Source organism: Rutidosis leptorrhynchoides, chromosome 5, assembly GCF_046630445.1.
Source record: "Rutidosis leptorrhynchoides isolate AG116_Rl617_1_P2 chromosome 5, CSIRO_AGI_Rlap_v1, whole genome shotgun sequence".
NCBI lineage: Eukaryota > Viridiplantae > Streptophyta > Magnoliopsida > Asterales > Asteraceae > Rutidosis > Rutidosis leptorrhynchoides.
Genome location: NC_092337.1, coordinates 81,923,636 through 81,938,533, shown reverse-complemented (window position 1 = coordinate 81,938,533; position 14,898 = coordinate 81,923,636). Strand labels below are relative to the sequence as shown.

The window sequence follows — 14,898 nt, the reverse complement described above, 5'->3', positions numbered from 1 at the left end:
AAAAGATAAGTTAATATCTTTACTAAAAATGTTAAATTTTGGTAAAAGTGATAGTTTTGATACAATGATAACTTTGAAGATTTGTAGTTATAATGACACGTCTAATAGAATTAATAATAATAATCATAACTTTGATAATGATAATAGAAATATTAGAAAAACTACCTCCATGTGATAAGCCTTAAAAAATAAAACTCCTATGCTCGCGCCCGGGATTGAACCCCCGACCTCTCGTTAACTACCAACACCCCTAGACCATCCTTCCAACCTTGCTTTTCTGATTAAATACACCCCCCACGTCTATTTAACCCGTCGTCATCATCTGACCCAGGTTCCTTTTGGCCCAACTCCCTTATCCGGCCCAACATCAGTCACTAGTCTCGCCCAACAAATAAAACAATTACGGCCCACTATCTAATCATGGATTTATCTCACAAAAATTTGGGTGGCCCAACAATGGATTATAACTATACGATCAAAAAGGAAAAAAAATATATGCTGCGATAGAAAAAATAAAAATAAAAAAAAACTCGTTCACTCCTAAACCCTATTCATCGTCTTCTACATTTACTATATCGTCATCGTTCAACATCGTCATTATCGAAATCATAACAGCAATCAACAATATCAAATCACAAATTATCATCGATCTCGCTATCACTCTTCTTCATCAAATCGTTTCTTTATCGATCACCTTCATTCTTAACGTAACAGTATTATCGTAATATTATTGTAACTGTTACCTCATCTTCTTCTTCGTTACACAGAATCACGAACATAAAGGTACAGTAGCAGTTAGGTGGTGTTCAGTCGTGGTGGTTTACGGTTTGTTTGTGGTGGAATGACCGGAAATCAGAAAAGAAAGAAAAAAAATAAAATAAAAAATAAAAAGGATGATGATGGTGGTCGACTGTGGTGTTTACGGTGGTGGAAATGAGTGTGATGGTTCCTTGGTTCGAACTCCGATTAAAAATAAGAAAGATAGATAGAGAGAGAGAGAGAGAAGAGAGAGAGAGAGAGAGAGAGAGAGAGAGATGGAGTGGATTTCGAATATCAAAGAAACAGAAAGAAAATTAGGGTGGTGATGGATCACGATGGGATTAGATGGTGGTTCGTTGGTGATCGCAAATAAGAGAGGGAGAGGGACGTAGATAGAGAGTGATGATGATGGCGGTTGTTATGAGATTTCATGGTGGTAGTCGACGGTTGCAGAGGGTGGTGATTGTTGGGTTCTTCGAACAAGAGAACAAGGGTGTGTTGGGTCACGGTTTACAGCAACATGATAGCTGCGATTTGCAGCTGTTTTGATGAACCAAAACATAGAGACAAAAGTGGATGCGATCTATACAAGTAGAAGAGAGAGATAGGGTGGTGGCGAGTGTTGGTGGCCGAAGGTGTTGTAGGGTGGTGGTCTAAGGTGATGGTCGAGAGTGGTCTCCGGTGACCTTTGGTTGTGATGGAAAGTGGTTGTATGTGTAGGAGTGTATATGCCTATATGCATATGCATATATATGAAAAAGAATGATAATCAAACAAAACAGAAATTCATATTTAAATTCATTTGACTGTTCAAATAGTGAATCATAGTAAGTCTTGTGATATCTTTTGTAACTTTGTACCGACAGTTTCCACGGGACTGTGTATCGTGCGAAATCAGTGACGGATAAAAGTGTTCAGAAAAATCCTATATTTTTAAATTAACTTTATTTATTTATTTTGGTCATTATGGTATAAAATTCGATCATTAACTATTAAATAAAAAATTACATCAACTGTCCCTCTCATTTATGGGTGAAATATAAAAAGTGTTGAAATTTATTAATTAGCTTCTAAATATATTTTTAATAAACCTAAAATTTATATAGCTCATTTTCGGATCACCGTTTATTTTAAAATTACATAAGTTTGAATTTAACTTACTTAATATCAATCGAAATACAATTTAGCATTACCGTCGTTTACTAAATAATTTCGAAATCACAAAATATATATTCTATATATTTTATTTAAATGTATGTAATTTAAATAATAATTTTCATAATATCATATTTTTATTTTATTTTTACATAATTAATTTTAATATCAACAACATATAATATTTCAAATTATATTTTCAATTATTATTTATATCTATATATATGTATATACACACACATATCTATTTACAAATAGTTGTTCGTGAATCGTCAGGAATAGTCAAAGGTTAACTGAATTCATATAAATAGTTCAAACTTTTTGAGACTCAACCTAACAAACTTTGCTTATCGTGTCGAAATCATATAAAGATTAAGTTTAAATTTGTTCGGAAATTTCCGGGTCGTCACATGTTCCTCGCCCGACTTTCCACATTCCTGCACTAGAACTTCCCATCAATGGTTTTCTCAATCGTGGTATGGTTTCATGAACTTGATCATCTGCTGTACCAGTGTGCAAATGATCTTCTTCCTCAATTGAAGTCTCTTCAAGAGTTAACTGATCCACTGGTATATTTTCAATGATATTTTCATCAACTGGTTCAAGTGTTGTTTTTGATGAGGTTGTTTCGGGTGCCTTCGTGCTCTTGGTGTTTTTGCTGGTCTTTGAAACGGGTGGCGCCATTTGTTGGTACGATTTTTCGTATAGCGGCTGTAAGGTACCAGTACAAGACAATAGCTGCTTAGCGTGAGGCGTATAATGTTGATTGTTGTTTGCCCTCAAGAAATTATCTCTGCAGACCCGGAACACGGATGGATGATCCGTGGGGTGGCCTCAATCAATCTGAGGATCAATCTGAAATTGATCCGTATAGCGTACTGCTGCTAAGCGGCTAATGTATGTTTAGAGTGAGAAAGAACTGTGTGAGAGAGAAAGTGTACTTCTCTCTGACTGAAGTTCGGATCAGAATGATGTGAAATGCGGTGACCCAGGGGGTCTATTTATAGGCGTAGAATGTCCGAAATTCTCGGGATACACGTGTCAATCGCTGATTAATTCTGTTGTGCGAAGTATCCGGAAGGTCGGTGGCGCGTGCTGACGTGGTTGCGTGCCGTTCACGCGCTGAGTTAAAGGGCTTAAGCATAGAAGCTGCCTGCAGGGCTTACGCTTGAAGCTGGGCGGCCTGCTGTACGCTAGGCGGCGAACACTGAAAACCGCCAAATTTAATTATCTTTTGTGTTGTTTGATCTATTTTTCAGTATAAAAATGGTGCTTTTATGCGTGTATCCTAAAAGAAGCAGGTGACTTGGAGACTTGTTGGGGAAGATGATTTTGGGAGAGGATATATATTTGTCTTTTTATCACATTTTCATTTTATGTTCCTTCAGCTTCTAATTTATACTCCATTTAGCCCCTCAACTACAAATATGTCTTTCAACATTATGTAAATATCTAAATATGTAAATTAATGTATAGACTTAAAATATCAATATATCATCATGTTTAATGAATTTTGCATTGACTTACTGTATATACTCCGTAATTGCCTGAAAAGATGCATGTTAAAATGTTTCAAAAAATCAATGGAAATGATAAAGAGGAATTTAAAATTTGAATATGTAAACTCTAATCAATGGAAATGATAAATAGGAATTTAAAATTTGAATATGTAAACTCTATCAATATATTGTAACTTTGTGTATTTTTTTACCCTTCAACTTGAGACAATGAATAATTCGTCTCAATTACATTGTATGCTAGTTTACCCTTTATATTATATTTTTTTTACCCTTCGTCTCAATTACATTGTATGCCAATTTACCATTTATATTTTACCTATTTTAATCAATGACATAAAAAGTTAACTATTAATTTGAGACAACTCGAAAATAAATAATTGCTTATTAAACTTGCCCAGGAATCAAATGCCAGCCTACTAATTTGTTTCAATTCAATATAGAAGTTTTTGTTCTAATAAACTAAGCTCCCCTTAACTCTAATTCCTAGCTCCGTCTCTAGAAAATAAGTCATCTGGAAGAAAAAAAAATAAATTTTAACCAGTGACACCAGTAACTACAATACCTAAATCTGTCACTGGAGATGAGTATTCAAGATGATGATGAGATGATATAAGAATATGAATTGATGATATTTTTAAGATGAAGGTTTAAGATGCAAGTTTATGAAGATGAAGTTGAAGGCTAAAAAGTCTATTTTACCCTCACATGCAATGCACATGTCAAGGGTTAACGGAATTTTTTAACGGCAGGTTGACGGAGGGGCTAATTATCTCAAAGTTGTAAAATAGAGGGATGATGTAAGAAAAAAACGAAAGGACGCTCCTGACTGTTTGGTAGGGGTGTTCAAAACCGGATATCCGAAATTTAGGATATCCGAATTTCGGATATCCGAAATTTCGGATAGTGGATTTGGCCATCCGAAATCCGAATCCGAAATTTCGGATATCCGATTTTCGGATATCCGAAATTTCGGATTCGGATATCGGATTATCCGAATATCCGATTTTTTAAGCAAGTCAGTATCTCATTTTATCTTGTATGAACAAATTTACAGAGTATATATAATAATACAATTATAAAGAATAGGCCATATGGGCAGTAAACAATCACCCAGGCGTCAACAAAATAAAACTTAAAAACATAAGCTTTTAAGAAAATAAAAATAGAATATCAAAGACTCAAAGTAGAAGCAGATGATGTTCCAAGCCTATGCTACCATCGTCGATCTTCAAAGATCTTCAACGTCAGATCTTCCAATTCTTTTGACTGGAGCTATATCAACCGATCTCATCCCTTTAGTGTTCTTCATATCACTTTAACAAATAAAAGGCATCGGAATTTAAATAGAAGATGAGATGAAGATCTCCTTGAAATCTTGAGTAGTTGAAGGACGGAGAGGGAAAGAACGAAGATGATATGAAGAAGATGGACAGGATTAGATGTAGAGATGAAGTTACGATGAAGCCTGAAGATGGAAACGACTTCCGATATGAATGGAGTATTTAGATCTAGGGTTTTCTAATTTGGTACTCTATTTTTACTAATAAATATAAATAAAATAAATTAAAGGGGATACTAAAATAGCATTCGGTAGTTTGGTACCTGTTCCATTATAAATTACTCCGTATAATTATACATATTATTAATATTAAATTAATAATAATAATAATTAAAATGTTTTTTTCGGATATTCGGATATCCGAATATCCGAAATTTTGAAAAGTTCTATCCGAAACCCGAATCCGAAAAATCGGATATCCGATTTTCGGATATCCGAAAATCCGGATATCCGATTTTTCGGATCGGATTTTCGGATTTTTCGGATTACAGATTCGGATACGGATATTATGAACACCCTCCTGTTTGGTGTATAATGGACTAATGGAGGACACCACCACAAAAAAGTGCCAGTAATAAAAAGAAACACAGTGATCTAGTGGCGCGTTAGGGTTTGTATTTTGCACTGATTTTGTTGAACAAAATTGGCGAATTTGAAGGAGGCTGATTCCGCTCTTTGTCATCGCATCGTCGTGTCTTTTCTCGATTATCTGAATTCCGGTTCGCTCGCTCTCACTCTCACTATCATCTATATCCATAATACTGATCTTTTATATTTTATTTAATTTTAATTCAAATTTTACCTTGTAAGGTTTGAAATTATATTTAATAATTGTTAGCAGGTTTAATATTATCTTGTAGTTTGATAATAGCCGCTGATCGTTTAACTTTAAGTGTGCATTATAAGGAACTAGTAAAATTAGGGGTTTTGTATGACAATTGAGACATACATTTTATTTGAGATTGTACAAATGAAATTTTAGAGATAACTTTCAGATGCGTAGGTATTTAATATTTTAAATATATGTGTTTCGTTTAGGTGTATATTCATGTTGATTGCAGTTGAACCACAATTATGTATGTTAAATTGACTGATATGTTAAAATTTAGTTCAGTTTTACTTTTTAGGGTTTGCAGTTATAGGTAATGATCGTTATTAGGTTTTTTTTATCTTCTGCTAGATTGTTGATAGCTGCTATCATTTCATGTTAAGTGTGAAATCAGGAATGTAGTGAATTTAGGGCTTTTATGAGAACTTAGACATACATTTTTGCTTAAATCTTAGTATGCTAACAGTTCCTTTATAATCTGTTTTTCAGTTGAACCTAGTTCTGATTGTGATCTTGAAAGTCTTGAAGTTGCCAAAGACTGCTTATCAGAGGCTTTTAAGATTGATTCCTCGTCTACTTCAAGTGTTCCAAATTCTGATTCGCTGGTCCAGATTTTCAGTTCCCAACCAGAACCGGATAACGCGATTAAGTCAGATCAGGTCCGTGAGATATTTCAAGCCGATACATCTCACGTATCATCCCCAGTTAATGATCCAGTCAATTCCAAAACTCACAGGCATCACAAACTCTGGTAATAATGTTCTGTCTCCTTCCTATTATTTTCTTTTTCAATTTTTGTTTGTGTATATATTTTCTGTTATGATGGCTATTCAATATGCTTTTGCTGATGATTTACTTTTTATGTAGGGTGTAACCGACAAACACGATAATCGTACCATCGGTAAGTTTTGATTCTTACATCTATATGTTATCCTCACGTGTCAGCATAAGGATATAATTAATGAACAAATTTTACAAAATTAAATTACAGAGTTCATTCATGTAAGGCATCATGATGCCATTTAGGAACATGTTGATAACATCATTATGCGTATCTTGTGTTATACTTTTTATGAATGGAATGTATTTAGATACGAGGTTACAAATCTTTGATAATTGACAGGTTTGAGTGAGGATGAACTTTTTGCTGAGTTTTTGGGTGCCCTAGAAAAGGCTGGCTTATTTGTGATGTATACACCGGATGAAGCTAAGAAACAGGGACGCATGTTGTTCAACTGTGCTTTAGGGGTATGCTAGTAACCATCAACTTCAAATATTATGTGGTGTAAATTTCACTATACTTATATTGTCTGAATCACATTAATATATGTGTTTGCAGCAAACTTAGATTTGCCAATATTGAATTGCCTTATCTTTGAGTGAAAGCATTAATACATTTTTACTTATTAATACTAATATTAAATTAATATTAATTATATTGTTCTTAAGAGGAACTTTGTGTGTCTATATTTTCGTAGATATGTCTCTTGAATTGTGGCTTAAATGGCTTTCATAAACTCGTAAGGTTTTTTCTTAATCATATTTCACACACAATAGTTCATTTTTTTCTACATGTTCCCAAATTGTTATATTTATCATAGTTTTTTTTTTGTCAAAACCTGAACTTTAAGAAGCTTTCGCGCTTTGCCTATTGAGCTTAATATTCTTTATCTTTTAAAATTTAAATGTTGAACCAGTTACTCAAATAGGTTCATTTTTGTCTTAATGAAACTTATTTTGCTGTCTTATACTATACTACTAGTTTTGAAGCTTGAAGGTGCTTTGTATAAATTCTGTAAGTAAAAGATAGTCTTGTATTCTGAAATTTAATGACTACTTATAGTTTAATTCTGATCCAAACAGACAATTTACCCTTAAACGCATTATCATTTGAAGATGTTCCGTTTTGTCAAAACCTTAAACTTTAACTATTTAATGTAAATCTTGAAAAAAACTTGTATTACAGTTTTCCAGAGTTGTGTCAATATTTCACACTTGATGCTTATATATATATATATATATATATATATATATATATATATATATATATATATATATATATATATATATATATATATATATATATATATATATATATATAGGGGCAGGATCAATGGGGAAGTAACCAATCGGGGGGAAGCGGGGGGAAGCAAATTTTTTTTTTTTTCGTTTTTTTTGAATTTTTTTTTTCCGGCATCAAGATCACACGAAAATATGAACATTTAGAAGAGACACTTCGTGATGAATGTTATTATTTAGGCGGGAAAACGATCGACAAAAATAACATTCAAGATAATATTGTTCGTGAAGAATATGAACGTTTTTTTTTTCATGTTTTGTGAAGTAAAATTTAGCCCGATTTAGAGTTTAGGGTTTAGGGTTTAGGGTTTGGTGTTTTGGGTTTATTCCATAAACCCAAAACACCAAACCCTAAACCCTAAACCCTAAACTCTAAACCGTTCGTGTTAAAAACCCAATCTAAATCCTAAATCTAAACCCTAAACCCTAAATTTCTAAACCCTAATATCTAAACCCTATAAACCCTAATATCTAAACCCTAATATCTAAACCCCAATAGCTAAAACCTCAAAATACGCTCGAAAAACACGATAATTGTTATATATTACTTCTTCGAGCGTTTTCCCGCCAAAATAAAAACATTTATCACAAAGTGTCTCTACTAAATGTTCATATTTTCATCTCATCTATAATGTTCGTGAACAAAGTTTTTTCAAAAAACGAAAAAAAAAAAGTTTTTGCTTCCCCCCGAATGGTTACTTCCCTCTTGATCCTACCACTATATATATATATATATATATATATATATATATATATATATATATATATATATAATGACGAGGGTCCTGAAAGGATTCTATTGTACATATGTATCTTTTACTTTATATTGTTGTGACTTACTGTTGTTTCATTTATATCATTTGTGCATTCTCTAAGGATATGAAAGAGTATGGAGTTGAAGTGTTGAATGTTATAAATTTAGCTGATATCTTCAAGCTAAAAGGTAATGGGTTGAAAAAGTTATAAGACACTTAATATATTGTTTATTTATTATTATTATATTACTATTAATTAAAAAAAAGATGGTTAAGTAGAAATGTAAATAGTATCATAGTATACTACTACTGCATTCACTCAGGTGCTTTGTTTTCATGCATGCAGGTAACGATGCTATGCTATTCAAGGGGTACCCGTTTGCAATTAAGTCTTACACTGTTGCTATTGCACTTTGTGGTGATAATGCTATCTATTATTGCAACAGGTAACTACTTACTTATTACCCAAACAATTAGAGGTTTTTATACTGGTCTAAATGTACATCATCATCATCATCATCATCATCATCATCATCATCATCATCATCATCATCATCTAAATGTTTTTGTGAATGGGCACTTTTATATTTCAGAGCAGCTGCTTACACTCAGACCAAACAGTATACCGAGGCAATAAGTGACTGTGAAAAGGCGATTCAGTTAGACTCGTCATACCGCAAAGCTTATAGCCGATTAGGCTCTGTGTACTTTGCTCAAGGGAAGTACAGTGATGCTATCCATAAAGGCTTCAAGAAAGGTTTGTTTTTATTATATTACAAAATTGTAACATCAAAATATGAATTATTATTCTTATTATGTGAAGGTTGTTAAACGGTTGTATATATTAATTATTATTATTCTTGGTATTCATGCGTGCAGCCTTGCAATTGGATCCGGATGATGAATCAATGAAACGAAATATTCAGGTTAGTTATTACATCCTTCAGTTTGATTAAATTAATTTAATTAATTATTATGTAGTTTTCTTTTTGTGTATGCAATATATTCGGGCTTTTTTTTCTTCATAATTATATGCAGCTGAGCAGAAACTCATGGAAGAACGAGAAAGAAATAGTCGCTCTTCTTCCCGTAATACTGACAGTTATCCTCGGTTCGATCTTAATGATCCACGCGCGGTAATGTTCTGTCTACTTCCTATGATTTCTTCAACTACTTTTTTTTTTTTTTTTTTTTTTATGTATTTCGGGTGATGTATTATTCAATATGCTTTTTTCTGATGAATTACTTCTTATACTTCTTATGTAGAGTGACAGTGACCGACGGATTATGAATATGATTAATGAATATAATCGTCGAAATCATGCCATCATTGGTAAGTTTTGATTCTTGTATTTATACGATATTCTCTCGTGTGAGCATATGGATATAATTAATAAACAAATTTCACATCTAAAATTAGAATTCATTTATATAAGGAGGCATCATGATGCCATTATATGAACATGTTGATAACATTATTGATTGCACATGAATATTTATGTGGTATACTTTTATGAATTGAATGTTTTTAATTTTGAGGTTACAAATCTTTCATGATTGACAGCGGAGTCTGAGTCTGAAGTTTCTACTCAATCAGTTGGTGCCCTAAATGCCATTGATTGACCCGTAGATGCGGCTGCCATTGAAGTAATGAGATTTGTATTCGAGATGTTTGTTGTCTGTGAGAGAGGATTGTGTTTTTAGGGACTCAAATTGATGATTTTGTTGCTGATGCTAATTATTAGTCAGATGCTTTTGTTTGATGCTCAAGACCCTACTAAAAAATATGACCTTTTATTAATTCTACTGGTAGTTCTCATAGGTACTGTTAATGGTATTAAAGTTTGTGACTTTATATGCAAATGTTTGCTTAGCAATCTGGGTATGTTTTTGTATCATGTTATTATGGTGTTTTACCGTATTATTTACGTATTTGTGAGATTGAAGTAGTATTTGAAAAAAGAGCTTATTTCTCTATAATCTATATAATTGTGAATTCACCAAGAGTGTGTATTCATTTCTAAGTAAGGAAATAAGTAATTGTAAATTGCTAATTGTACACATCTCATTTCGCCATATAATGAGCAGATAAACATCAACCTTGTTCTATGTTCGGACACTTAAAAAGTAGTTTTCTGCATATAGAAGAAGGGTGACAAGGTGATAATCAATAGAGATTCCTATGCTCCCTCAAAAAAATTGTATGTGTGAAAACAAGTTGTATGGTTGAACACGAGACAACAACTCTCCTCATGCAAACTAAACACTTAGGTTGCGTTTGATAAAACTGTATGATTTAGCGTTGAATGGTTCAGAATCTAAATGATTCAAAGCCTCTGAATAAAGTTTGCTCTGAATGAAAATAAGCTATTTGATAACCATTTAGAATGAACGATATAAACTGAGTAAAATTACCTTATCAAAGTGTAACATGAATAAAATATTCAATATACTTGTTAGTTAAGTGTTCAGGATAGGATTTTAGGAGAAAATTACAAAAAATTTAGGCTCTTAATGGTTAAGAGAGTGTTTCATCTCTGAATGGTTCAGCACTGAATTCTGAACCATTCAGCACCATATGTCATTCAGAGGTCAGGAACAAACGCACCGAATGCTGAATGGTTCAGCATTCAGCACTGAACCATTTCATTAAGAGACAAACAAATGCACCCTTAGTTGATGTGAATTATATGTTAATGTAGTACTGGCACTTACTTAAATTCTTCCTCGTATTTTCAATATTAATTGTGTAATCGTTTCGTGGAAACTAAACACCCCTGTCATGCTCTTGAAACTAGGTTTCCTTTTTCAGAATTTTGGAAATTGTTGCATATGGGTTATGTTAATGGGTCTCTAATCCCTCCTTACTATTTGGATCTCTTATATTTTATACTTCATATATATTAACATAAATAATAAACTGTTGTGGATTTTGGAAAAACTTAATTGTACTTGTGTATCTTATCTATTTGGTATTCATTTGTTAGAAAGTGTTATCTAGGCCTTTCTACAAATAAGGAAACAACCAACTTAGTTGTAGTGTTCCTCTGTCTGCTTTTTAAAAAAAAAAAAAATGTTGTAGTGTTCCTCTATTAATATTCTTTTTAACAGCTTATGACAGTTACTAATTCATATCCATATACCTAAGACCAGCCGCAACGGTGACCGTGACTATAGTAAGCCATGCTAAAAGTATATATATACACACCAAACCAATGTAGAGGTGCGCACCAGAATGAATTAAAAAAACTGACCTGAAAAAGCGAAATATGTTCTGGTAAGAACCGGGTTCTGTTAGAACTGGATCTGATTCCCAAGAACCGAACCAATTCCTTCCGGTTCTTAACGTTTATAAAAATGGATTTTTTCGGTTCTAAACCGAATGAAATCCAGTTAAAAAAACGATACAAACCAGTTTTTAGTGTTGACCCAATTTATATCTAGATTTGGAGTTGAAATATGGACATGAATAAGGCCAAAATTTTCTTTTAAAAGACTAATGTGAGACCAATATGGTTACTCATAATTGACCCATCAAAGGTAGAGATGATAATGGATTGAATGTGATCATTTCCATATGTATTTCATTTTTTTGTATCCATATAATCCATTTAATTTTAAATCATCCATCTATATCCATATTCATGGACTAATAGGGTTAGTGAGTACAACAACAACAACAACAACAACAACAACAACAAACCCAATCCCGCATATGCAAGGTATGGGGGAGGTGAAATGTAGACAATCCTTCCCCTATCCTAGAAAAAAGACAAGTCATTTCTCCACCCGAAGTGAAACACTACTAAGAGTAGAGAAAGTCATCCCTCTCAATATTCTATGGATAGAGAGATTGCTTCCAAAAGGACCTCCGGCCTATAAGTAGGAAAAATTTAAAAAAAAAAAAAAAAAATGAGACACCATGAAAATGGTAGAATTAAATTTCCATGGGTTTTAAATCCTGCCTGGAATTCAAATCGGGTTAGTGAGTATCCATCAAATATTAATCATCAATTTTATAAAAAGAAAATTGTGTAGTTGGTCCGGTTTACATGAAATGAAGTGTTTGGTCCCCGAACTTCATTTTCGGAGTTGTTGCCCCCTATGACTTACAAAATGGAGGTGGGTGGTCCCTGTCAGTAATAGCCGTTAAAAATGCACGTTAACTTTAGTCATGTGCAATGCATGTGAGGGTATTTCTATCTTTTCATCCATCTTTTTCACCCGTTCATCGTTTTCAATTGACCAAGTTTTTCCCTCTACTAAAAACCCCAATTAAAAACTCTCTCCAATTAAAAACCCTTATTCCATATACCTAATTACGATTAATTTATTAAACTCTCTCAACCCTGTTTTATAATATCTGATATCCCGTAATTGTAGTTTGACTATGTTACAATTTATTTAACCTTTATAAATCAAGCTATAGCCCATTTGTAAAACTTGACCTGCGAAATTAATTTTGCAGCAGGCCGCATATAGTTGGTTAATTGAAACCGCTACGCAAAACACGTCTTCCATTATCGATGATGTATATAAGAATTAGTTCATTCATTTTATCATGTGACTTTTAAATTTCTCAAATCACTTCCTATTCCAGTCATCGGGAACCGTCATGAAGTGATAAAAAGACTTTTAAAGAACCAAACTTCATTTTATATATGTTTCATACTTATTTCAATTTTAGTTAGTTTAACCAGAAATTTTTCATTACGTGCCTTCCGGTAAAGCATCATGTGTTACATGTTTAATTTATTAAATTTTTAATATAAATACACATACACCTTGTGATGATGTCGATAAATTGATTAACTTCACAACAAAATAAGTTCACAACACAAATCCTATTAATTATTGAAATTGTAGATAGCATACAAAAAATGGATGAAACATTTTGACAACTACAAAATGTAAAATTTTTGACGTTGTTGGTTTCTTTGTAAAATATTTATCTGGTGGAAGAAATGAAAAATGTGAAAGATATAGATGTAAAATATATATTTTTTTTTTGCCGTTAAAAAAAATAATAATAATAATGAGAAAGGAAAAATAATGAAAGGGAAGAAAAAGATAAAAGAAGAAAGGAAGAAGGTGAGTGAAAGATAAAAGCGGGGTGGAAGGAGAAATGACGAAACTGTCCTCACGTGCATCGCACATGACAAAATTTAATGGAAATTTTTAACAATTATTACTGATAGGGACCACCCACGTCAATTTTGTAATTCACAGGAACCAACAACCCGGAAATAAAATTCAGAGATCAAACACTTCAACAACAACAACAACAATACCCAATCCCACCAATGTGGGGTATGGGGGAGGTTGATCGTAGACAATCCTTCCTCTATCCTAGAATAAAGAGCGATCATTTCTCCACCCCGAGTGTAACACTCCTAAGAGTAGAGAAATTCCTTTCTCTCTATATTCGTCAGATAGAGAGATTGCTTCCAGGGACCTCCGGCCAGAAAGTAAAAAAAAAAAAAAAAAAAAAAAAAAAAAAAGAGACGCCATGAAAATGGTGAGATCAAATCTTCATGGGTTTTACATCATGCCTGGGGTTTAATTTAGGCTCTAAGTGGCGGTAAAGTCGCCAATAAATCGATGCTTGCCGTTGACTCACTTAGTAGAGCCATAAAATATAAATATATATATATATATATATATATATATATATATATATATATATATATATATGGGAACGTACCTTAGACTGCCGTGCGAAGCTCAAGGGATGACGGGAAATGCTACACTACATACCAACATACCTGCATACGCATACATACATACGAGAACATACGAGCATACAACCATAGACATGACGGCCAACAAAAAAGCACGCATACCAACAAACATAAACATGCATACCCAAAAACATACCTACATCACATGCTAGCAACCATAACCCAAACCCTAAACATAAACATGCAAACAAACCAACACAAGCAAACATACATACCCTACAACCAAACAAACTCATACGAACCAGCACATACATACATACACAAAACCAAGAAGAGGTCCAGGTAAACACACAAACACACAGACCCACAAACGCAAAACAAACAACAACCTACTCGTCTATTCTAATTCTAGTCCTCCACGTAAGCCTGTCAGAAGTCATGTCCTCGGTCAATAAAAGTTCCTTCAAGTCGAGCTTAATTCTATCATCCCACCTACGAGTAGGTCTACCCCTTCTCCTTACTCCGTCAACCGTCAGTGCCTCGATTCTCCTAACAGGTGCAGTAGGGGGTCGCCTCTTCACATGTCCAAACCATCGAAGTCGTTCTTCTCTTAGCTTGTCGATGATGCTTCTGACTTTCAGGTTCTCCCTAAAAACGCTATTTGGGATCATATCTAGCATTGTTTTACCGCATATCCACCTCAGCATCCTCATCTCTGCCACCTCCATCCTTCTCTCTTGTGCCTTCGTCATTGGCCAACATTCTGATCCATATAGCATAG

The 14,898-nt window shown here is 33.4% G+C and overlaps 1 protein-coding gene across 3 annotated transcripts; it reads left to right on the top strand.

The window, feature by feature from the left end:
• The first annotated feature begins 6,361 nt into the window (after positions 1–6,361).
• Positions 6,362–10,367, top strand: LOC139848152 (small glutamine-rich tetratricopeptide repeat-containing protein 2-like). Of its 3 annotated transcripts, none has more exons than XM_071837889.1 (9): positions 6,362–6,503; positions 6,726–6,850; positions 8,558–8,624; positions 8,783–8,882; positions 9,030–9,193; positions 9,316–9,363; positions 9,472–9,572; positions 9,703–9,769; positions 10,001–10,367. In XM_071837889.1, exons 2-9 carry the CDS (start codon positions 6,791–6,793, stop codon positions 10,057–10,059), a joined length of 666 nt encoding a protein of 221 aa, XP_071693990.1. In that variant the 5' UTR covers positions 6,362–6,503; positions 6,726–6,790; the 3' UTR covers positions 10,060–10,367. The 3 variants fall into 3 exon arrangements, with proteins under 3 accessions (XP_071693990.1, XP_071693991.1, XP_071693989.1); XM_071837890.1 differs by having other exon boundaries at positions 6,481–6,503; positions 6,726–7,122; positions 10,001–10,366; XM_071837888.1 differs by lacking the exons at positions 6,362–6,503; positions 6,726–6,850 and having other exon boundaries at positions 8,475–8,624; positions 10,001–10,365.
• Positions 10,368–14,898: the final 4,531 nt, after the last annotated feature.

Coding starts and splice junctions, on each gene's coding strand:
- LOC139848152 (XM_071837888.1), top strand. CDS start 8,489: ATGTATCTTTTACTTTATATTGTTGTGACTTACTGTTGTTTCATTTAT. Junction 8,625..8,782: donor TGATATCTTCAAGCTAAAAG/GTAATGGGTTGA, acceptor TCATGCATGCAG/GTAACGATGCTATGCTATTC. Junction 8,883..9,029: donor GCTATCTATTATTGCAACAG/GTAACTACTTAC, acceptor TTTATATTTCAG/AGCAGCTGCTTACACTCAGA.